The sequence below is a fragment of the Ictidomys tridecemlineatus genome, unplaced genomic scaffold (assembly GCF_052094955.1).
Source record: "Ictidomys tridecemlineatus isolate mIctTri1 unplaced genomic scaffold, mIctTri1.hap1 Scaffold_419, whole genome shotgun sequence".
Lineage (NCBI taxonomy): Eukaryota > Metazoa > Chordata > Mammalia > Rodentia > Sciuridae > Ictidomys > Ictidomys tridecemlineatus.
This window is the reverse complement of record NW_027522715.1, coordinates 86,927-111,750: the sequence shown is the minus strand read 5'-3', so window position 1 is coordinate 111,750 and position 24,824 is coordinate 86,927. Positions and strand designations below refer to the sequence as shown.

The window sequence follows — 24,824 nt, the reverse complement described above, 5'->3', positions numbered from 1 at the left end:
TTGTTGGCTCCATTTCAGGCTTCATCAATCACTCATTGGCCAGACTGGGAAATGGATGGTGATCTCTCCATTACTTCAGTTCTCAAAGTCTTTGGTGTGCTAGTTAGGACCAGATCTAAACATGTCTGGCTGCAGTGGAGTAGCGACAATAGGAAACCTTGGAGTTCATAAACACAAGGAGGTCCCTTTCCTCCTCTTTAACCTCTCCAGTGCTTTGTGTTCTTGGAGGCTTCCCTTTCGGGTCCTTCACTTAGGAACTTGGGATTCTGGTTACTCTGGTCTGCTTCATATTGCCATATTTGGGGCCATGTTCAGGTCTCAGTGGTAGGAGAACATAGAGAAAAAAAAGCATTGCCTCTTAAGATGGCAATCCTTCTGATCAAATAGCAGGTTTGCCCTTCCTCAGAATTTTGGTTCTGCCAGTTCTATTACTGACTGCTGCCACCACAGATGTGCTCTATCTAGAGAGTAGAGAAAGCTAAGAAAGGAAGAAAATCAGGAGCATTCATGCTCTCTCTCTGGGCAATAGTAGTCCCAAATTTCACTTCTTGAACCAAAATTAGGGGACTTCTCCCTGGAGCCCACTTGCAGTCTCCTGTTCTGCTATGTTCAAACCAGGAGGACACCAGAGTAGGCGAAATATAAACTCACTACTGGCTTGATGTCCCTCCTTTTCTGGGCTTCTTCCCCAATCTGCTTGCTGCTCTTTTCCTTCCATTGTCTTCAAATAGCTGGTCTATGTAGTCTCTCCTGGAGCTATCATCAGCTGGAAGATGTGTGAACTGTGCTTACTCTTATCTTTCCTGGAACCAGAGTGCTCATGTTTTTAAAATATAGAAATTTCCCCAAAAAATCCCAACTTCGTCTCAAAATCTCATAATGATGAGCCTGCTTTTTGGCAGGGTAACAGTATGGAGGCCAACGGTTGGCATGCCCTCTCTCACAGAGCAACTTCACACATTGTGTTATTTTGCCACCTTATCTTAGGGGAGATTGAAACTAATATTTCCAGAGGGAAGCTGGGTGGGTATCACTTGGGCTCAGCTACATATCTGCCTCTTAGTTCATCAGAACTTTATGTTTCCAGCTCTTTCCTGCTTTTCCAGCCTCTAGTCCAGGTTAATTTCTCTGCACTCTGGCCTGAAACCTCTTCCACTGTGCTCTGCCCCTTGTGGAGTCTCTGCCTAGATCTGCCTCCACCTCTCTCTGCTTCCTTTTATGTTGGTTCTCTCACTCCTGCTCCTCACTTGGGACCAAGGCTTAACTCTGAGTGATTAAGTCCACCTATGCCTGCTTGGACTCACCCTATGGTTGTCAACCTGTCACCTTCCTTTGAGAAAGGCACAAGCACAGACTTTGGGGCCTACCCTTGGCTTCTCAACCTACCAACCAAGTCTTGGCAGGCTCTGTTGGGACTCTAAAATATTGATGAAATATTTTCTCAAGATGTGCTGAAATTGTAAACCCCAGTCATTCATGGTATCATGTTCTTCTGTAAGAATGGGTAGCTTTTCTATTGTCTTAATTTTGTGTCCATTGCAGGACTCCGAAGATGCTTCTGATTTGGAAATTTTCCGGAAGGAACAAGAGTTACTGACAAATGAAATAAGGCACATCTAATTGAGTTCCAAGAACAATATCCTTTTCTATCTTTTTCTTCTTGTGGCTAATATGCAAATAGGAACAGGTACAATTAGCAGTTGTTCAAGTCATACCTGCCCAGACTCCCCTGGGCTGCAGCCAGAATGATTTCAACATGCATGATCTAAGTCCCATTCCGGAAAAGATTCAATTGCTCTCCCTTCTTAGCTCACAGGGACCGTTTTGAGTCCTACACAGGCTCAGCAACACACACAGCAATGCATCCGTGTGCCAGGCACTGTGTTGATGTGGCTGGTACAGAGACACAGCCAAGAGGAGGAGTCGGAAGAGTTGGCAGTTGAAATATAATGCAGCAAGAACTATGAAGGTAATGAGCAGAGGCAGGAGAAAGCAGAACAATAGAGCTGACTGGATGAAGAGGAAGCCAGCCAGTCTCTAAGGGTATCTTATCACCACATTGGCTCATTGGAACCTGAGTGTCTGTGAAATTTCATACTCAGTAACTTACCTAACCAGAGAAATGGACCTTGGTTCTGCTCCTGCAGAAGACCACAGCGCCCCCAAGTGGACATTTTAAAACCACTCCTCCAGGTGCCAACTTCTTTCTGTTGAGGCATCTCGCCCTGTACACATTGAACTCCACAGGGTCCAGGCTCATCTCTTCTTGCCACCCAATCAGCTGAAATATTAAAATCAGACAATTCAGGACCTGAAACTATTTTCTAAGAATGAATTGTTTTCTTATTTTACTTTTGAACTTTTAATATGGCTACCCAAAGACTCCTGAGTTAGGAAAATCATCCAGTGAAACTGAATATAGAATAAGGATGACTGACATGTAAAATGCCTTTTGTAGAATTAAAACCAAGAGGGAGAAAAAAAAGTCCTCTTCAAGACAATTTGAAGACAACTTGGTAACTATGGTTACCTCTAATTAGTGAGCACCTTATGCTTTCCAGATTTGGTGAAGGAAAAGTGAAAGGAAAAACAATACCAAATAAGTAAAAATGCTAAGCTCCACCGAGTGTATGTAGTCTTGTATTCTGAACATAACAACAAGATCAAGTTGGCTAATATCAAATCAGCCTTCTCCATCTTCACCTTCACTTTCTCTGTCTCTCTCTGCACAACAGGGACTCATAAACTCAAATGGGGAGTTAAAGAAGCCTCCATGAAGAAGGTGACACCAGAGGTCAGGTGCTGGATAGGCAGCTCATTATAGAGTCACACTGGTGCAAAAGGCCAAGCTGGCTGAATTAAGGTGAAAGTACAGAGTGTCCAGAAGGGCTCCTCCTATTCTGTGCTGAACACCAGGCAAAGGAGGCACCTGGCTGTGGTTCCCTGACAAGTGTCCAACAGACAGTCTGTAATTACTTGGATTTGAACTGGAGCAGAGAGGGAAGCTCCCAGAGAACTTGTTCTAGAATGTTCTTCAGGTTTCCTAGGAGAAGGGGGCACAACACAAACAGCATATCCACCCACAAAGAAAGAAGCAAGGAGGAGGCATCTCCTGATCCACCTCAGTCCCTTGGCCCCTCCTAGAGCTGAGATGTTATCAAAGCCCTGTCTTCTGACTGAATAAGTCTGCAGCAGAATCCAGGCTGGGCCACACTTACAAAAGAAGGACAGAAAACTCCTGTGTCTCTCTCTGAGAGGTTTCTCTCTACTTCGGGGAAGAAGGACTTCAACTTACAACTGATGAGCTACTAAGATGGGTTTCCAGTGAACACTAGAAGCTGCAGTTTACAGAACCAAATGGTTATTCTCTTCCTGACTAAAAAACAAGTGTGGAGTTGCAACTTGAATAAGACAAACTTTGGCCTACATTGAAACCTCTGCAGTATACAATTTTTTTTTCATCCATTCACTCAAATGCTATTTTCTGAGATGGCACTGTGCTGCGCACCAGAGATGCTGAAAGAGAGCTGAAAGGGACTGACATCAGGCTTCATCATTCTAGTGGGAAGTGATGAAGTCAAAGAGCAAAGATTTGGAATCCTTTGCACTTGGACACCTAGTGACATTTCAAAGTCAACTGTGCATACTTCAACTCATGGATTTCTCCTGAAACTTTAGCCACCTAATACCCTCCCCAACTCAATTGATGGCAACTCCATCCTTCCAGCTGTTTTGGTCAAAGCCCTGGGATGATCATTGACTCCTCTCACCTTCCATCTAATCCTCAGCAAACCTCTTTGTCAGATTGGCTTCAAAATGCATTTAGAATTAACCCTCTCTTCACCTCTTTCTCCACCACCACCTGGAACAGAGCCACCAACTATCCGTCTCCTGGATTATTGTGATAGCCCCCCAATTGATATGACTGCCTCTACTCTAGAGTTTATATGCATAATCATAGAAATGTGCTAGGGTCCTTGTTTCTAAACAGGCCTCAGGGCCATGGTTTATCATCACGGTTTCATTCCTTCACTGCATTTTCGACCCTGGAAAGCCCATCTAATAGGCCTGGCCACATATGGTTTGGATCTTGCTAAAATGAAAATTTTCATTACTCTCACAAAGAATTCCGAAAAAAGGAGGACAAAGTTGAACTAGGTGCTGGAGGAATGAGTCACAATTATCAACCAGTAGGAAGGACTGGCTTCTTTTGTCAACAGAGAGAACATGGGGAATTGCTTAAGCAGGGGATGGAAGATTGAAAAAGCAAAAGGGAACGTTGGGAAAACATAGTGCTGATAACCACAGGAATCAGAGCCTCCACTTCTGTAAGACTTGGGGAGCAAAGGAAACAGGTTAGAATAAAATAAACTGAGAAGGCCAGAGGAGGGGGTCCTGAGCAGGTGAACCCAGAGCTCTGAGGGGAGGGTGCTTCTCCACTTCCCTCCCTGAGCAGGAGGAAGGAGTGTTGTGGTGAGGCAGGTCTAGGATGAGGGAGAGCCATGTTGTTGCCAGGGTGGAGAAGCGCTGCTGAGGGAGACAGCTCACAGGCAGGAAGAAACAGGTCTCCTGCTTTTCCTACTACCCTCAGAATTCTCCCTATCTGCAGCACCTGACACAGAAGCCTCAGCAGGGTATATAATGGTGAATTCAGAGCTAAGAGACAGTAACATAATAATTAGATTGATTTTTTTTTGTCTAAAGAATGCCACATATTTCCTTTGCTCCCCCAGTCCTACAGAATTGAGGGCTCTGATTCCCGTGGTTTTCAGTACTATTGCTTTTTCAATTTTCCCTTTTGCTTTTTCAATCTTCCATCCCCTACTTAAACAATTCCACAGTTAACACTACAATGCACCCACAGGTTCCAGTTCATCAAGTCAGGGTCAAGAAGGACAAGATGTGGCCTGGACATCTCCTATAGATCCTGCACTTCTGTTTGAAGAAAACCATGCATTTATGTTTCTTTGCATGAGGGGTGGCTGTATCATCAAGCGGAAATGTTCACTGATGATGTTTGTTTTGAGGTTAAATAAGAGAAGAAGGTCCCATCCCAAGGCATCAACTTCTCCCCACTGCTCTGTGACATGAGGGGGATATTTGTAGAAGCAAAAATAACAAATTATGTTTAAAAGCTTCATCACTTCACCAGAAATTCATTATATTTAACAAAAAGGTGCTTTATACCATAGAAGTCCCCACACCAGCACTACCTGAAGAATGGTCTGAGGGCTTACGTCAGTCTGCAAACTGTCCACAATGAGATAAGAATGGAAATTGAGAATAAATGGTTAGATGCATTTTGGACATTTAACATTTTCATGAAGTCCAAGCACATGACCAAGCATGTGGGTTCACTCAAGTGTCATGGAACACTTGGGTTGAGTTGCAGGTGGCATGAGCCACTGACTAATGATCACATTACAACAAGTGATGCTTTAAGGTTTGTTTGGCAATCTTTAGTTAAGGAAACCTCCATGAAGAAGGTGACACCAGAGGTCAGGTGCTGGATAGGCAGCTCATTATAGAGTCACACTGGTGCAAAAGGCCAAGCTGGCTGAATTAAAGTGAAAGTACAGAGTGTCCAGAAGGGCTCCTCCTATTCTGTGCTGGACACCAGGCAAAGGAGGCACCTGGCTGTGGTCCCCTGACAAGTGTCCAACAGACAGCCTGAAATTAGTTGGATTTGAACTTAAGCAGAGAGGAAAGCTCCCAGGGAACTTGTTCTAGAATGTTCTTCAGGTTTCCTAGGAGATGGGGGCACAACACCAACAGCATAACCACAAACAAAGAAAGAAGCCAGAAAGGGTCATCTCCTGCTCCACCTCAGTCCCCTGGCGCCTCCTAGAGCTGAGATGTTGTCAAAGCCCTGTCTTCTGACTTTGAATAAGTCTCCAGCAGAATCCAGGCTGGGCCACACTTATAAAAGAAGGACAGAAAACTCCTGTGTCTCTCTCTGAGAGGTTTCTCTCTACTTCAGGGAAGAAGGACTTCAACTTACAAGTGATGAGCTAGTAATATGGGTTTCCAGTGAACACTAGAAGCTGCAGTTTACAGAACCAAATGGTTATTCTCTTCCTGACTAGAAAACAAGTGTGGAGTTGGAGCGTGAATAAGACAAACTTTGGCCTCAATTGGAACCTCTAGAGTATACAATTTTTTTTCATCCATTCACTCAAATGCTATTTTCTGAGATGATTGTGGTCCAGGCACTGTACTGCGCACCAGAGATGCTGAAATGAGGGTTGAAAGGGACTGACATCAGGCTTCCTCATTCTAGTGCTAAGTGATAAATCAAGTCAAAGAGCAAAGATTTGGAATCATTTGCACTTGGACACCTAGTGACATTCAAAGTCAACTGTGCATACTTCAACTCATGGATTTCTCTTGAAACTTTATCCACCTAATACCTTCACCAACTCAACTGATGGCTACTCCATCCTTCCAGCTGCTTAGGTCAAAAGCCCTGGGACGATCTTTGACTCCTCTCACCTTCCATCTAATCCTCAGCAAACCTCTTTGTCAGATTGGCTTCAAAATGCATTTAGAATTTGCCCTCTCTTCAACTCTTTCTCCACCACCACCTGGAACAGAGCCACCAACTATCCATCTCCTGGATTATTGCGATAGCCCCCCAATTGATATGACTGCCTCTACTCTAGAGTTTATATGCATAATCATAGCAATGTGCTAGGGTCTTTGTTTCTAAACAGGCCTCAGGGCCATGGTTTATCATCACGGTTTCATTCCTTCACTGCATTTTCGACCCTGAGAAGCCCATCTAATAGGCCTGGCCACATATGGTTTGGATCTTGCTAAAATGAAAATTTTCATTACTCTCACAAAGAATTCCGACCAACGGAGGACAAAGTTGAACTAGGTGCTGGAGGAATGAGTCACAATTATCAACCAGTAGGAAGGACTGGCTCTTTTTCAACAGAGAATATGGGGAATTGCTTAAGAAGGGGATGGAAGATTGAAAAAGCCAAAGGGAACATTGGGAAAACATAGTGGTGATAACCACAGGAATCAGAGCCCCCACTTCTGTAAGACTTGGGGAGCAAAGGAAACAGGTTAGAATAAAATAAACTGAGAAGGCCAGAGGAGGGGGTCCTGAGCAGGTGAACCCAGAGCTCTGAGGGGAGGGTGCGTCTCCACTTCCCTCCCTGAGCAGGAGGAAGGAGTGTTGTGGTGAGGCAGGTCTAGGATGAGGGAGAGCCATGTTGTTGCCAGGGTGGAGAAGTGCTGCTGAGGGAGACAGCTCACAGGCAGGAAGAAACAGGTCTCCTGCTTCTCCTTCTGGCCTCAGGGGTCTCCCTATCTGTAGGACCTTACACAGAAGCCTCAGCACGGTATATAATGGTGAATTCAGAGCTAAGAGACAGTAACATAATAATTAGATTGATTTTTTTTTTGTCTAAACAATGCCACATATTTCCTTTTCTCCCCCAGTCCTACAGAATTGAGGGCTCTGATTCCCGTGGTTTTCAGTACTATTGCTTTTTCAATTTTCCCTTTTGCTTTTTCAATCTTCCATCCCCTACTTAAACAATTCCACAGTTAACAGTACAATGCACCCACAGGTTCTAGTTCATCAAGTCAGGATCAAGAAGGACAAGATGTGGCCTGGACATCTCCTATAGATCCTGAACCTCTGTTTGATGAAAACCATGCATTTATGTTTCTTTGTATGAGGGGTGGCAGTATCATCAAGCGGAAATGTTCACTGATGATGTTTGTTTTGAGGTTAAGTAAGAGAAGAAGGGCCCATCCCAAGGCATCAACTTCTCCCCAATGCTCTGTGCCACGAGGGGGATTTTTCTAGAAGCAAAAATAATAACAAATTATGTTTAAAAGCTTCATCACTTCACCAGAAATTCATTATATTTAACAAAAAGGTGTTTTATACCATAGAAGTTCCCACACCAGCACTACCTTAAGAATGGTCTGAAGGCTCACGTCAGTCTGCAAACTGTCCACAATGAGATAAGAATGGAAATCGAGAGTAAATAGATGCATTTTGAACAATTAACATTGTCATGAAGTCCAAACACATGACCAAGCATGTGGGTCCGCTCAAGTGTCATGAAACACTTGGGTTGAGTTGCAGGTGGCATGAGCCACTAACTAATGATCACATTACAACAAGTGATGCTTTAAGGTTTGTTTGGCAATCTTTAGCCAAAAATGCCTAAAAATCTGAGCAATTGCAAGTGTATATTTATTTTTCTAATTTGTTTCATTTACCATGAATTTAATTGTTATCAAGCCTTTCAAAATTTAAAGCTTAACATTATTATCTAACTTGGAGGCATAAATATTTGCATTGTGTAGCCTTCAGCCTGAATTATAGACTGGAAAACAAACCCCACTGGAAATTTTTTGTCAAAAAATTAGATATATCAGCTTCAATCTGGAGTGTTAGTAAAAAAGAGCTGAGAAGCTTATACATTATCCCTTGTAAATGGGGCAGTTATCAACCTGAGCTAGCTGAAAAATAAATTAAAAGAATCATACTCATTTATTATATTATAAACCTTAATACTGATAAAACAGTATTCATTCAAAAGCGGGTCTCAGTCTTTAGTACAGAAAATCACCACTTACCTATCTTTTTACTATTTGGTTAGTTATAGCTGCAGATCTATGAATGTTGAATTTAACAATGAGTCTCCATACTAAATGCCCTAGGCACAGTTTCAATGAATAATGGGGACTGTCTTCATAATGCTTTCAGTTTTCCCTATGTTTGTTCCTATATTTTAAAATGCAATTTAATGTCTGTTAAATCCAATTAAAATTTGATATTATATTATAGTTTGCTTTGCATTTTATTTTTTCTCATAAATTGGTGTTATGGTATTTTATAAAAATATTGACTCATGATGAATTGATAAAAATGCAAAATATGACCAACCACTTATCACTGAGAGTTCAGAAGTGGCACTCTATATGTCTGTAAAGTCCCAGAGGCTTGGCTGGCTGTTGATATCTGGCTGAGCCCTCCGTCTTCATCCCTGGGACAATTATGGTGGGTCGGGATTCCATCCTTGACAGCACAGCCACTGACAGGGACCAGGGGCTAGACCACAGCTGATGGGCTATGGGGCCTACTTACCTGGTTCCTAAGCCCTGCAACTTTACCTGCTTTGTCTGGTCGGTTCCAGTTTCTGCAGAACACCAGAACAGCTGAGAATACAATACAGTTGCTTTTTCTGGGGCCTGAGGGTGGCAGGAGACCCCACTGTTGAGGATCAGGTACCCAGGAGAGGCAGGGGTTGGATATGGCTACAGCTATTCAAGGCCTTCGTGTCACAGGTAATAGAGGCCCTGAGGAGGAATGTGGGCTTATATATTTTGGGGTGTGGAAGAACAACACATCTCTTTTCTGTTCTTTCTCTTCTAAAAAGAGGTCCTTAAACCTTTGGCTGTAGTTCAGAAATCTCCTCTTTAATGGCTTCCATGGAAACCTTGATGGATTCCTCCTTGCCTTTCATGTCCCAGGATCCTCTCTTGCTTCCTTTTCCTGGATTTGTCTCATCTGCTATGCTTTGCTGAGCTGCTGGTCCCCAAGTTGCTGATCTAAGCTACAGGTCCAGATTTCCCTCACTGGTTTAAGTTCTTTGGGGCTTCAGAGCAAGATTAGCCTAGCATGGTGTATGCTAGATACTATTCAACAAACAATTTAGTCCTGGATATAATCACTGTGCTGGGCTTTATGGGGCTTGGAAAATACAGGCTAAATGTTAAGGCAAGGGCTGGGGCTGTAGCTCCGTGGTAGAGTGCCTGCCTGGCATGCATGAGGCACTGGGTTCCATCCTCAGCATCACATAAAAATAAATAAAATAAAGGCATTCTATCCATCTACAACTACAAAAAAATTTAAATGTTAAGGAGGAAAAGAGTCATAATGCCTGTAACTTATTTGCAAGTGTTTGGGGGGAGTGTAAAAGGAAGATGCATTAATTACGTGGGCTAACTTCAAAAGGTGGGAAATCCCCTTATAACACAGAGCATTTTGTAAACTATTTTTTAAGATGCTTTCCTTTGATCCTGGGTATGGCAGGAGGGTGTGCAAGTGGTTTCCTCTCAATCTGTGATGTTTCCTCTCTTACATCCACACCCATGGGTAAGTGGTCTTCATGGCCAGACATGCATTTCACCTGGGGGACATCAACCAGGCCTCCCAACTTACTGCCCCCAAAGCAGAGGGACTCATTCAAATGTCCCCATGACCAGTTCAGCTGCCCACGCACAGGGAGGCCCTCTCTGGATCCCCAGAGAAGCATGGAACTGAGATATGTAGAAATGTAGAAATGACCAAACAAGGAGCTTAACCCTAATGCTGTCCAGAGAGATTAACCTCCTGAAAAATCCCCTTCTCTAACACATTCCCCCTAAAGCCCCAACATGAAACAAATTAAGTGGGGCTAAAGAAATAAGGTTGTGTGAAAATAGTATGAAAAAAAAATAACAAAACAAGAAAAGAAAAGTTGTTTAGAGATCACAGACACCCAAAGTCACCAAGAGAATGAGTCATAAGTATACAGAGATCCAACAGAACTGTATGGCACTTTAAGAATTCTGGAATGTACTTTTGGAGCCAAAAGAAATAACACATACTCTAATAAGGTTAGGAAAAAAAGTCATGTAGAAAATACATCTAAGTAAATCAAGTTCATAGTAAATTTATGTTTTAATGGCAGGAGTAGGAAAGACAACAGATTTAGAGGGATGGAAAATAAAGCAACAATCTGTCTTATGCAGTTAAGAAGACATCTACTGGCCTCACTTGCCCTTGACTGTGAAATAAGAGGCTAAGTATAAACGCCCAACTCCAGTGCTCACAATATCAGGCACCATGGCCATCCTACCCGACAAGCCTCCTTGTGGGTGGGAAGAGGGGTGCTGGGAAGAAAGCACCAGCTCACCATGGGAAACAGGCCCAGCGAGTGGTAGCGCCGGGACGTGGTGTTGGGCATGGTTTTGTTCCTGAGGTTCTTCAGCTCTTCCTGCGCTTCGTGAAGCATCTCCATGCACTCTGCGTACTTGTCCTCCAGCTCACGCAGCTACAGAAGACCAGGAAAGATGCAGAGGGTCAGGACCTCATGAGGAGTCGGGCGCATGCCCCCCACAAGAGCCAGAAACACACATGCAATCTAACCAGGCCTCCAGTGTGGAACAGCTGCCCTGCTGGCCAAATGGCAAAAACTCTCAAGATTGGTTTTTCTTTAACTTTTACTTAGAGTGAGTCTACAGTCTCAAAAATCTCCTAAAATACCAACAATGAGCAACGTGGATAAAACAACCTTAAATGAACAGAAAAGCAAACCAGCACACCCTGCTTCAAGGCATATCCTTGAACAGGCTCCTCTCAAGCCATATGTTGCATGGTTTACACTGATGAGCATTTACAGAGCCAAGATTTAGCAGGTGTCAGGCCCTGGGCTGGTGTGGAACATGGCCTCCCTGTGTTCACAACCAGCAACAGGGGCAGCAGGCGCAGAACCGAGGTGAAAGCTATATTAAATTCAATATAAAAACAGTTGTTCCTCAGCAACTTAGTGAGATCCAGTCTCAAAATGAAAAGGAAAAAGGGCTGGGGATGTGGCTCAGTGGTTAAGCACTTCTGGGTTCGACCCCTAGTACAAACAACAACACCAACAATAAAAACAGTTGTTACCATGGACATGACCAAAGCCTGTCAAGGGAATATGCTCTACCTTCACTGGAACCAAAAGCCCTCAAGAGGTAAGGGAGACACACCCACCTCGGCCGTGAGCTGCCGCTGGGCATCCTTGGCAGCTCCCAGGTGTTGGACGAGTTCCTCATTTTCCACTGCACACTAAAACACAGCAAAGACACGTAAGTAGACACCAGATAAGCCCAACTCTTCCCCTCATTACCTGATCCATTAAGACCCCATCCCCTTTCTACAATGAAATGTGTTATCTCAAACTGGAGTAAAATTTTGTCTTATATAATTTTGAAGGCCTTACAGTCCAATTTCCACTCAATACCTCCAATGTAAAGGCTGCTTTCTAGAAGCTAGTCTCTCTCCTTCCTTCCATCTTTCTTCTTTTTCTCTCTCTGCTTCTTTCTTTACATTTTTCCAAAATTATTTAGCCTCTCACAGCAAAGGTTTCATATGGGAAATAAAACTGTTTTTTGCCATTTCACTTAATCCTCAAGGGGCTACTTCTACTGCACAACATACTTGGTGCACTGAGTCCAAACAAATACAAGGCAGGTGATTAAATTAAAGTTCAGAACTTCACATCAACAGCAACTTTTTATTTTATTTTCGAAATAATTTCCTCCCATGGGATTTCTCATTGGCCAGAACTACCACAAGGACAGTCATAACTGCATTGTAAATTATCTTAGTTGAGCTCATCAAAAAATAAGAATTGAAATCCATTTAATTACAATAAATGAGGAATGGACACACAACAAGTAATATCTACAATAGTCCACCCTTTGACTACCCAACATCATCTATATAACTCTTCATGACCACAGAGTGAACCCCAATCCTTACCCCAAAAGCTCATCAAAGTACTGAATCTACCTCAAAGTGGAGACCTCTGGATGAAGAGCACTGTGCATCATCAGGTCTCAATTTGGATTCTGGGGAACTGGTAACTTAGACAAATTCAAATACATGCCCTGAGCACATCAAATAGAAGTGTTGAGACATAATAATACCACCTCCCATTAGAAAAGAGGAGGAAGTAAAACATAGAGTGGCAGAAGCAGAAGAAAGTAGAATTGGGCAGGAAGAGAAAAATTTCTTATTTTGTAAGTACAGAAACTCTCATTACCCTGGCCTCTGGCCTCTGGAGGAATGTTACTTCTCTAATTAATTAGCATGGCCACATCTAGGAATGTCACACTCAGAGGAGGATGTACTCATGGAAGGCTGCTCCACTCTAGTAACCCAATTCCTGCTGATGTACACTTGGGTGCTGGGATTGCATTGAGGACTGAACAACCACAGGCTATTGTCAAGCATAATTACTGTGGCCAGTATATTAGCTTCTAATGAATTCCTGCAGCACCTTTTTTGATGAATTCTATTAATCTGTAGATTATACTCAGGAGGTAAGAGGTTATGAAAAGACCCTTTGCCAACTCAGGGCCACAAGACATTTTATTACTGAATCCACTAAGCTTTTTCTCCAAAGGGGCAACACACACTCTTCTAGAGTAATGGCCCCTTCCCATCTTGGCACAACCACTGTGGTGTTAGCCAGAGTGACAGAAGCCTTACAGCTTTTGCCTTTTTCTGCAAGTCGACGATCTGTGACAGCAGGTGCGTGATCTCCTCTTGCTGGCGGGCAGCATCTTCAGTCTTCTTGGCCAGCTCCTCTGAGATGCTGGCAATCTGCATGTTGGCATCCCCTTTGACAAAGAAATGACAAAGAGTAGGAGAGAAAACTACACACACAGACCAGAGAGAGTGGTTTCCTGGTGGTTCACACATGAAAACCCATCTTTATGGGGAGGAGTACAGAGGGTACATGATGAAGGGATGCATAGTGACTGTGTTCTTCCATGGTGAAGCAAAGTGGCTTCTCGGGACTCAGTCAGTCATGAGAAGGGACATGATCTTCCCATGGGCTGTCATCCTGGGCCTAACCCCACTGATCAAGTCTGTCTCCTCAGAGCCAATAAGGCAGGCACTGGAGACACCAGAAGGAGACACTCCAAACATGGTGCATCTGGCCAAATCTCAACATTCCACACATGAATGGATACATGTCACCAACATGAAGCCCTGCTATATGCACCTTGTTTTAGAAATCCCAGTTGCTGATGCACACTACAATTCCCTTTGGTTTTCATTCCTATTCAGACATAACCCATTTTATAAGACTTAAACATGGGGTGTGGTTCATTTGCTTAGTATTTTGATGAAATGCAAAAGATTCTATTTGCCCTTTTATCTTGCCTTGCAAACTTGCAATGGAGAAAATGGTAGGGGGGTACTTATTTGCAAAACTGAGAACTCGGGCCTCAATTTTCACAAATCAAATCACTAAAAAGCAGTTTTCTTCACATTCTCAAGCCAGATTTCTGTATCTGAGCCTAACTTTGGCATTTAATAATTCTAATATTCCAGCAGAAAGCCAAAATTAAATATCCCTCTCAGAAGAAACTGAGATAATATATGGTTAATGGCCTGGAACCCGATTCACAAATGGGGAGGGGGTGCCATACAAGGTCAGGTCTCCTTTCACTGATTTCAGGCTGGCAGGGAGCCTGCTCTTCATCAAGGACGATACAAAGCCACTGGATCATGACAATGGGAGATATAAGGAAGTAGAAGCTGGGATGGGGGTTGGGAGTGAGTGGGCAGGGGACATACTCAGCTCCTTCACACAGTCGTTGACCAGCTGCTGCTCCTTCTCTTCGTAGGTGATGGTTTCTGTCTTTAGCTGGCAGGCCTGTAGAAAAGGCTCAGGTCAGGGCCCAGCACTCACCCTGCACTGTGACTTGCCATGCGTGTGAGGGCGAGGCATGGAGCAGGGGCAAACCCGAGTCTGGGAAGTGCTGGTCAGTATCTCTTCACCTGTCATTAGTTAGGCCCTCAAGTACAAAACATTTCCTTAGTTAAGGGGACACTCTCAAAGCAGAAAATTGAAAAACAGACACCACTAGATGGCGCCACACAAAGCCAGCACCCAAGGGCCACACACAGCAAGCTCTGTAAGATTCTACAGGAGGGTCTGCCTGTTCATTTGTCTGTCCAGCTCATAGATATGGACACTGCTGTGGCTCTCACAGTGCCTAAGACCCTGCCCTGCCTATGGCACGCATTCTAAGGATACCCACAGGACTGCGGTTGAAGCTCAGAAGTAGAGTGGTTGCCTAACATGAATAAGGCCCTGGGTCCAATCTCCAGTACCATTTTAAAAAAAAAGAAAGCCAGGTGTGGAGATCCTAAAAATAAGGATAAGCACACATCATATGAAGCTAACGTACGCTCTATCACTACTCTGTGCCAGGCACTGAACTATGAGGTTCTGAGCTGGAGATAAACCTGCTGTGTTCAGAATATGGTCCAATATAGAAAATTTAGAGACCTAAGAGCCATCCCAGGACCCTGGTCAGCTTCCTCCAGCAAGAGATCTGAAGGCCCAATGAAAATGATGCAGTTTGAGAAAAGGTGTCTCAGAGCCCTCTGATCCTGGCCGTGGAGAGATAGATACTACATTTCTGAGAACAAAGGCAGGACAGTGAGAATCTATAGATGGGATCAGATTCCCTCACTGACTTTAGGTAAGATTCTGACAGAGGGTGGGATTGCTGGGTACTGAGAACTGGGGCATCTCCCAAGGGCTGGAAAGGCAGTGCTAGACTCAGAATGGGAAACACTGTTCCTGTAATTGGCTAAGCCACTGGCTAGCATAGCACAATGGGGCAACCTTGGCCACTCAGGGTTGTTTTCATTAGGAAGTGAAGAGTTGGAAGAGGTGAAGTCTACAAGAATAGGCTTTGCAGAAAAGCATCTTGTTGGGTTCTTTCCAATGCGCAGCAATTTCAAGGTGACAGACAGTCTGCCCCACTGAAGGGGCTCAAGGGAGTCTGGGGCCAGCTTAGGTGGGCACACAGCCTGAACCTGACATCATTCCTCTGGCTAGAGAACACAAACCCACTGCTAATTAAGACAAACAGTACTAAATTTTTATGCATCCATGTTTTTAGAGAAGGCAGTAGGTGAAGAGGAAAAGTGTGGGCTGAGAGTCACATAAATGTCCAAATCTTGGCTTTGTCACTTACTACAGACTTGTGGGACCCTGAGATACCAAAACACTTAGCCTGGAGCCTGGTTTTCTCACTATAAATGAGAATCAAAGTAAGCAACTTGCAGCCTTGTTGTAGAAGATTAAAAATTATAATAATAACATATGCAAAGTGCCAGCGTAGTACCTTGCCAATAAAGGGAACTCTCTAAAGCAGAGTTTCCAAGTTGCCTCAGCTCAACCTTTTTAAATTAACTGTTCAAGAAACATGTCTCCAGGCTCTGGAGGCACTGTTTCTTTGGAGCCAATCTGACTACAGTCACATGAAAACCGGCTTCACCCCCACTCTCAGTCGTTCCCTACACATTGAGACCAGAGCTGAAGAACACCGTGGAAAGACCCCATGGTGAAGGAGGAGAGGTTTGCACCTCTTCTCAGTCCACATGCTGCAGGATTCAGCCACTGGGAAGGCAGTGTCCAGTGCAGGGGTGAGGCCTGTCTGCTGAGTATGCCCAGCGAGCCCAGGCTCCATAGTTCTGCCAGAGATGGTGGCCTCTGAGGATAGCACTGTAACTGTGGCTATTCTCGCCAGATACAACAAACAGGGCCACCACCCTTCCAGTGGGTGACAAAGACAGGGAGGGAGAGCACTTTACCTCGGATCTAAGTACCACGTTCTCCTCTTCTAGGTCCTTCAGCTTCTTTTGAAGAGAATCCAAATGAAAGTAATTCTGGACTGAGGAGGACGACTCATTCCTCTTCAGCCTGGGAGAGAAAGTGCACTCACCATCTGGGGAGGTGATGTCTCCGCCACTACCGAGCCAGCCCCACCTGGAGACCCAGAAGGGCTGCCTCAAAGACAGTTTGTGAGGCTTGCAATTAGACTGCTCCCTAATGCCCAGGAAAATAACACCCCAGTGTACAGTGTACACCCCTCTGTCCACAATTTGTAGTTGCTACATTACCTCAGAATTCAGAGGGATGGAATCTACACAAAGCCAACACAATTCTGGGATGCCTGGAGGTTTATTTGATATCTAGGATGCATTTCTATGTTCTAAGAACTGCTTTAAGTATTTTGCATGTATTAACTCGATGCTAGAACTCTATGACTTAACTGCTATTAGTAGCTCCATTTTACTAATGAGGAAACAGCACAAAAATTAAGTAACGTGGCCAGGAGCATGCAGGTTAAGTCACAGAGCTAAGATTGAATTCAGGCCATCAGGTTCTAGAGTTCCACACGGGGCTCTGCTGATTCTCAGAACAGCCCCTACACCTTCTGTCGCAAGGACCTGCCATGGCACATCTGGCTTCAGAACCCTGTGTTCCTTTAACAGCAAAGCCCACTACCTTTTTTTTTTTTTTTTAATATCTTAACATGCCAGAGCAAATCAACTGACCTGATAAGTAAGCAATAAGACCCAGTAAGAGGAAAATTTAAAACCTGCCCTTCTATGTCCCACAAAAATAGTACAAATCAATCCATCTGAGGCACTTAGAGATGCTTATTCTGGGGAAGGCTGACCTGTGCTGCTGGTGGAGGTGACCCTGCCTACGTGACTCCAATGACATCAACAGCAGCCTGTGCCCTGGCCTCCAGAAACACAGCCCCCAGGTGACTTACGGGGTTGAGCAGACAGACTCTGGCTCGCTCTCCTCCGCAGCACTGGTGTAGAATTGGAGCAGCTCATCCTTCATGGACAGCTCATGGCGGAGCTGAGAAACCTGCACAGACAAGAGCCAGGCTCACCTTTTGCTTTCTAAGAGGCGATAATGTCCTCCTTGTACTCAAACACTTACTACTTAGAGACAAATTTCCCGTTGAAAGTGAAGGCACTAATCGATTATGTGCTACTCAACAAAATAGGCGTTTCTAAGAGTTGAGTCTGACCTCACTTAAGAAAAACAGAATCCATTGCTTGAAGGCAGAAATCTCCTTCTCTAAATTAATAATTTTAATTTTGGTATAGAAAAGGGACACGAAGGCTCTAGAATGATGATGGAGGACATGAGATTACTTCTGGGCTTTGGAAGTAGTCAGATGACCAGCTGGACACACTACCAAATGAAAGAAGAGGCCATTCACTTCTACTGGAACCAAATCCAACTCAGAACAGGATCATGGAGGTGCCAGCTCTGGTGGGCTGCCATAAGCAGCTAGTCCACCCTACCTGGAAGCCCACACAGCCCCACCTGGTGACTGATACACTTTCATGGGGCTCCTGGACACTCTCGGTCAGTCCTTGCTCTTCACTCAACAATCCCTAAACAGAAATTTCAGATACAGGAGGAAAAGAGCAACTATCAAAAACTGATCACACAACTACTGCTATGGTGGTTTGGCAAATCATGGAGATTAATTTCAGGTTTTAAAGTAAAAAACTTTTGCTATAAAACTCTTCATTTGCCCTTCCAATATTTAGTACTGATGAACATGAAATCAGTACTAAAAAGAGTAGTGCGACTCTGTTTTCTTTCTTATTTAGAACTTGATGTGAGGTCTACGGTTAAGTCCAATTTCCGACCCAACACAGGGAGTGAACTGTTTCTCCCGAGGAGAAGCCAATTTATTATATACACAAAGTCTTCAACACCTAGACTGATCATTCAATGATGTGCCAAAGAGGAATATGCTATACTTTGTAAATTCAAAGCTTTTCCAAGGCAGGGGGACAAAACATTTCCAATCCCAGAGAATAGGATATTCTTTATACGTGGTAAGGAATTCCATGAAAGAATGGTAATGTGATTTATTGGTTCCTGAGTGGCATGTTCCTCTGCCCAGAAGGGGCGAGGTGGCTACTAGGGAGGCTGAGGGCAGAAGGATCACAAGTTCAAGCCCAGCCTGGGCAACTTAATGAGAATCTGTCTCAAAATTTAAGAAATAAATAAAAAGGTCTAGGGATATAGATCAGTGTTAGAGTACCCCTGGGTTCAATCCCTCGTTTCAACAACAACAAAATTGCAGTCTGAAAACTATAGAAGCAGCCTAAATGTCCATCAATAAATGGACAAGGAATGATTTTTTTAAAACGTGGTATACTTATTCTGTGGAGTTTTATTCAGCTATGAAGAGTAATGAAAATATTTCATTTGCAGAAAAATGAATGGAACTAGAGAACATGATAAGTGACATAAGCCAAACTCAGAAGGTCAAGGGCTTTATGATTTCTTTCATATGTGGAAGCTAGAGAGGAAAAAAGAAAAGAAAGTAGATAGAAATCTCACATAAATCTAAGGAAGATCAGTAGAGGAAAGGGTAAGGGACCAAGGGGAGGAAGGAGAAAAGGGGAAAGGGAAATACTGGAAAATGATATTGTCCAAATTATAGTGTTATACTGTTTGCATGTAAGAATGTGTTAACAAAAAATACCACCATTAAGTATAAATATAGTGTACCAATTAAAAAATGAAAAATTGTAAGAAGGGTCCCAGGCTAACCCCCACACTTTCTTCATGGTCACCTAAGAGAAGGGAGGATGACTTCAGGTCACGATGCTAGGGGCAGGGAAGACAGGGGTCAACTTTATTTCTCCTAGAACACAACAGTATTCTACTTCACCATCTTTAAAGATAGCCTGGGATTAAATCTTTTCATATAGTATGACAACTCAACTTCATCTTATTAAAATTGCCATTAAACCCAGGTTGGGAATCGTTTCAGTGAGAAGAAAATTTGATTACATCTTAGGGACATAGGTAAGGACGCACACTCCCAATAAGGAAGTTCCTGATAGAAAAATAAGAGAGAAGCTTCCTTTAAAAAAAAAAAAAAACTGTCAAAATTTCACAGTCAAAATTCACTGTGGAAATAGGGTGACAGGAAACAAGGGCCTGACTCTCAGCTTCCTACTCCTATTCTGGCTGACACCATTGCTTCCTTCCTCCTGGCCACACCACATGGCTTCAGAAAACAGGTGTGGATCCTTCTCATCCTCTTAGGCTAAGTCTGATAAGTCAAAACATTTTGTGCCCTTCCTGTAGCCATTGACAGTCACCAGCCAAGATGGGCATCATGAAAATAACAGGGTTTTTTTCCATGAAAACAATAGGCTAATTTTTTTCCCTATACATATGATATTACATTACAAGGATGAATGCCAGTCACCACCTTCCCCTGCAGCAGGAGGTGGCCTTCTCTGGCCCAGCCACCTTCTGCTCACTTGCTGTTGTGTTGGCCTGTATGTGCTTCTGCTGAGCATGGAGCAGCTCTGAGGTTGGAGTCTGCACTTTGAGAAGGGGAGGACTGTGACCGGTCCCTGCTGCCCAGCCTGCCTACATGACAGGGTACTGTAGGCCTACTAACTAAGGACTGTGCCTACCCTGAGAGACCCGTCCATGATGTGTGAGAAAAGAGCTGCAGGACACCAGCTTCCGGCCTCCAGGAGGCCACTTCTGACAGGAGCCCTGGCTCAGGTCTGGGTGCTCCCTCAGGGTGGCTTCTCCAACCCATCTCCCTCCACCTTGCTCCCAAGTCCATCGTGCCTCACCTCCTCCCTGATGTGTTCCACTTGCTCCTCCAGCAGCTCGTTCCTCTCAGTTAAAGTCTTGTTCTTCTTCAACAACGACTGGCGGATCCGCGCAGCCAACTCCAAATCCCTTTCTTTCTACAAAAGGCAAGAGGGAGAAGGAGGATTCAAAAATACCCCCATGTCCTGAAGGAGCCATTAGGGCTTGATGTCAAGTGAGGAAAACAAGGGCATCCAGCAATAACAAAAGAATTGATAATTCACCATCAGTGTCAGCATTTGACGCCTGTTAAAGAGGAGTAAACTCTGCCCACGTATGTACGAGAGCTACGCAGACATGAAGCAACCAAAGGGAAGCCTGAAGATGTGATGAAAACAAATCTTTGTTCCCACAGTGGGAAAAATGCTTCCAAAGACACTTCTGCACAACTGCTTTTGGTGTTTGTGCAATCGTTGATACAGCTTCTCTCCACCTGCCACTGGGCTGCTGTAATGCCAGGGCTCAGCACATGGAAACACCAATAACTCTTTGTAAGAGGAATGAAGAAGTTCTAAAATGCTCTCACAATGCAGCTGAGATCTGGCAGAGGGGGGCAGCCTCTGTACCATTTACCAGGCTGGAATGCACTGAGTTCCTTATTTTTGCCTCCTATGAAACAAAAACATTTAAAGTCACTCTGAGACACAACTACATCTGTTTTGTTTGGCTATTTTGTGTTTTGCTTAGGAGAGGTTATGTAGGCTCTATTAAAAACAAACAACAGTCTTTCAAAATGCAGAGATGATGCACACATTTGCCCTACTTTAGAGGCAATGTGCTCAGACACAGGATTTTCTGATGGTTTGGTCAATGACCTCAATTAGACAGAGCAGCACACGCTGGAAAATCCAGTGTGGCACATAAAGACAGGACTGTCTATGAGAGAAGAAAGATGTCCTGGATGATGGACAGATGGCTTCCCTGAGTGCACACTCATGATCCCCACAGCATCCATCCTTGCCTCTATGGTCATACTCCACCTGTCACTGCTAGGTGGGGACAGGGGATGATGAGAAGAGGGGGCTCTGGGAAACCACATTTCTGTAGCAGTCTTACACTAATTATTCTGTTCGCCAGTATTTTAAAAGCATGGAAACATTGTAGTTTGGGGGAGAAGAAACAAAGCTGGAGAGGAGTCCCAGGTTATGCTCCAACACCCACTTATTAACCACCCATGTGGCCTGAGGCAAATGGCTTTGGCTTCACCAGCATCAGGAACACTGTGGGTTAGTTGTTTCGAAACACATCTTATGACCCCTAGGTGGGTTGAAATATCATTTTAGTCATCATTCAGTTACCAGCATTTTGTTTTGAATTCAAAACAATAGCACAAAACTGAAAAATACCAGAGTGCATGCACATGATAAGGGCACTATTTCATGTTTAAACTTTTGTTTATCACATGTTTACCTGTATGAGTACCGGGACAAAAACCTAAGACTCATTCCTTTTCTCTTTTCTTTGGTGCTGGGGATGGAACCCAGGGCCTGGTGCATGCTAAGAACTCACTCTACCTCTGAGCCACATCCTGGTCCCTAAGCTGTGTTTCTTACAGCAGGCACTGGTCACCAGTTTAACTGCTCCCAGGTGAGCCATCCTACTCTAAGTTGAGTACAACAGTTTGAACATCCCAGTGGCACAATTCCCTTGTCTGTTAAATGGAGGGTAAGGAAGGGGGCAGGCTAGCTGAGAGCGCCTTGGGAAAAAAAAATCTAGCTTTATGACTAAGTTGTATGACAAAAGGAAAATACAGTTTTTATTTCTAGCATCTTAGAAATAGTTCCCTTACCACTGTTCCCTTACCACCTAGAGACTCAGCACATGTGGAAAGGACCCTCCCATGCAGCGAAGGGGACACAGTGGCTCTGCCCAATCCATCTAGATGCTCATCTCTGTGCATTTATTCCTGCTGGCCACAGCATCTACCAGGAAGCTTCCTTATCTCACATCCCTTTGTCAATTCTCAGACTCAACAGTTGTGTTTACTTGGTATCTAAGGGAAAGAATTCAAAGAACTGTGTGCAAGGGAATAGGTACAGAATTCCAGTGTCTCAGCACCCAGTCCAAGTGGGTTTCAGCTCTTTTGCATTTGGCTAAAACTGCACTACAAAGGACACTTCTCTGTGAAGCAAAGTCTCCATAAATCTAACTTGAGTCTATTAAATTTTTCTGCTAGAACAAGCTCTTAGACTGAGTGCCCAATGGTGCTTAAATAACGCCCATCAGCTCACTCTCTGCCTCCCTGCTCTGCACTGCTTTCCAGGCTGGTGAGCCCCAGCAAGCACAGACCCTTTGCACACCTCAGCCACATTTTGTCTGCACGTTTCCCTGCAGACAAATTGAGCAAAAATTACAAGGCTGAAGGCAGGTTAGGCAAGGCACTGCCAGGGAACCCAAAGAAGGAGGGATGGCTTCCTAGGGCATTGAGGGCCACCACCCAAGAGCAATGGAAACAGGCAGGGCGGGTCGGGGGGGGGGGGGGGAACAAGTGAAGTGGTAGCTCAACAAGGAAGGCTTTTGCCCTGCATTCACACCTCCAACCCCAGCTCTGGGGCCTTCAGCCTCTCCTGGCCCCATGGAGGGCTGGCATCTGCACACAGGAAACCTTATCTCTACAGTCATCACAAAGAACATTCTTGGCTGGTTAAAAAAAAAAAAAAGCAGGAAGTTACAGTAAAAATATTTATGAATGAAATGAAAAACACTTCCAAAATTATTATACCATCTCTGGTCTTTTTTGCTCTAGTTTTACTAATGCATCAGGCTAGTTGAGTTTCCTTGGAGGGAATCACAAGATGGGGGAAAAAAAAAAGCTCCCATTTCTTACTACCAATTATCATATGACAAATGTTTGCTTCTAAATTCAGGAAACAGCTAGGAAATGACTAGTGGATAAAACCATAAGAGAATAAGAGACTACAAATAATTTAGGCCCTTGGAAGTAGTAAATTATTAGGAAAACCTAATCCTCTTATCATGTGGGAAATGAGGCAAGGTGGAGCTTGCTCTAACTGCCTGCTCCCTCCCTTTGGCTATGCTTTGCTTTGTTTTGCTTTTGAAGACTGCTGCTTGGACTCAGCCTTTGGTCTTGCAACAAAACCCTGCACTGACAGTGCACCCACTAGAGAAGGAACAGCCTGCCTCCCTCTTGTAGCAGCTGACTCATCCCATTCACTAATTTTAGGATAAAAGCATGACTAAGGGGACAGTGGAACATATTCATTCATTCTCTCTCTCTCTCTCTCTCTCTCTCTCTCTCTCTCTCTCTCTCTCTCAGAGAGAGAGGGGACAAGACAAGCTCTACCCAAAGGTATATTCCCAACAGCAGGGAGCCAGGGTGAGCTGCAGCAGCCTCCTCCCCTTAAACCAGGAGCACAGTCCACATTCAAGGGCTGTGCTTCAGCATCCTCTGCAACTCCCTGGCACCACCCTGCATGTGGCCAGCATGCAAACCAACACAAATGAGCAGAGGAAACAGAGGCAAAGGCCAGTGAAAAGCACAGCAGGGTGCAGCTGTCACATGACTTGTGCAGCTAGACTTTAACCAAATGCTTCCAGAGAAAGGTAGTAAATTCATCTGGGATTTTATCAGGGCAAGAACAAAATGGTGTTGCTATTTATAAAACACAGAGATAAAAACATGATAACCTGGGCTGGAGTTGTAGCTCAGCAGTAGAGCCCTTGCCTTGTATACATGAGGCACTGCATTAGATTCCCAGCACCACATATAAATAAGCAAATAAAATAAAGGTCCATCAACAACTAAAAAAAACTATATATATATTAAAAAAAAACTAAAAACATGATAACTCTTTAAAAATAAAAGAAGCCACAATGAAACACTCATGTGAAGAAATTACCCTACCAATATTCTTTCCAGCAACTCAATTTTTAAAAAATATGAGACTATATTCTTCATATAGCAACATTCGGTCAGGAAATAAACTAGAGGGAAAGTGAATTACTTATTTATTTGTTTGTTTTTCCCTCTTGTGGTGCTGGGGATTGAACCCAGGGCCTTGTGCATGCAGGGCAAGTAATCTACCAACTGAGCTATATGCCCAGCCTCTGGAAAATGAATTCTTGATACTAAGTATCTACATAAAAAAAACTTATGTCCTTGGCTCCTTAGAAATGATCCTGCGCTCTCTCTACTTTCTTGTGACCAAGGAGCTGCTTCTTCCTCTGTACCTTTCCATCATGATGGTCTGCCTCACCTGGGCCCAGTCAGCCATCTAGAGACTGAGACCTCCTAAACCATGAGCCCTCCTCAACATACACACACAAAAAAGAGAGAGAGAGAGGGGGAGGGAGGGAGGGAAGGGGAAGAGAGAGAGAGAGAGAGAGAGAGAGAGAGAGAGAGAGAGAGAGAGAGAGAAGTAAAAAGAAAAAATAAAAGTGGTCCTTGCATGTCCTAGCAGAGAGCAGGAGCCCTGTGGAGCATTTACATACACAGCACTGCCAGCTCAGACAAGCCTCAGCAAGGACCTTGGCAGTGCACACCCAGAGGCTGCTGTGCCCTGGTCACATTTTCCAAGTAAGTGTCCCACGGACAACTGTATT

General features: G+C 44.1%; 1 protein-coding gene across 2 annotated transcripts in view; it reads right to left on the bottom strand.

Annotated features, from left to right (window-relative positions):
- The window catches only part of LOC144373502 (trafficking kinesin-binding protein 1-like), a 51,887-nt gene that overhangs the window by 25,531 nt on the left and 1,532 nt on the right, over nt 1-24,824 (bottom strand). The window contains exons 2-9 of one of the 2 annotated variants that reach the window (XM_078036549.1): nt 20,243-20,359; nt 17,377-17,477; nt 16,406-16,514; nt 14,372-14,450; nt 13,274-13,404; nt 11,771-11,845; nt 10,932-11,069; nt 2,096-2,281 (exon numbers count right to left, since the gene is read on the bottom strand). In XM_078036549.1, the coding sequence (XP_077892675.1) occupies nt 2,111-2,281; nt 10,932-11,069; nt 11,771-11,845; nt 13,274-13,404; nt 14,372-14,450; nt 16,406-16,514; nt 17,377-17,477; nt 20,243-20,359 (921 nt within the window). In that variant the 3' untranslated portion in view covers nt 2,096-2,110. Of the gene's footprint in view, nt 1-2,095; nt 2,282-10,931; nt 11,070-11,770; nt 11,846-13,273; nt 13,405-14,371; nt 14,451-16,405; nt 16,515-17,376; nt 17,478-20,242; nt 20,360-24,824 lie in introns of those variants that run through there. The other variant, XM_078036550.1, reaches the window with a different exon arrangement.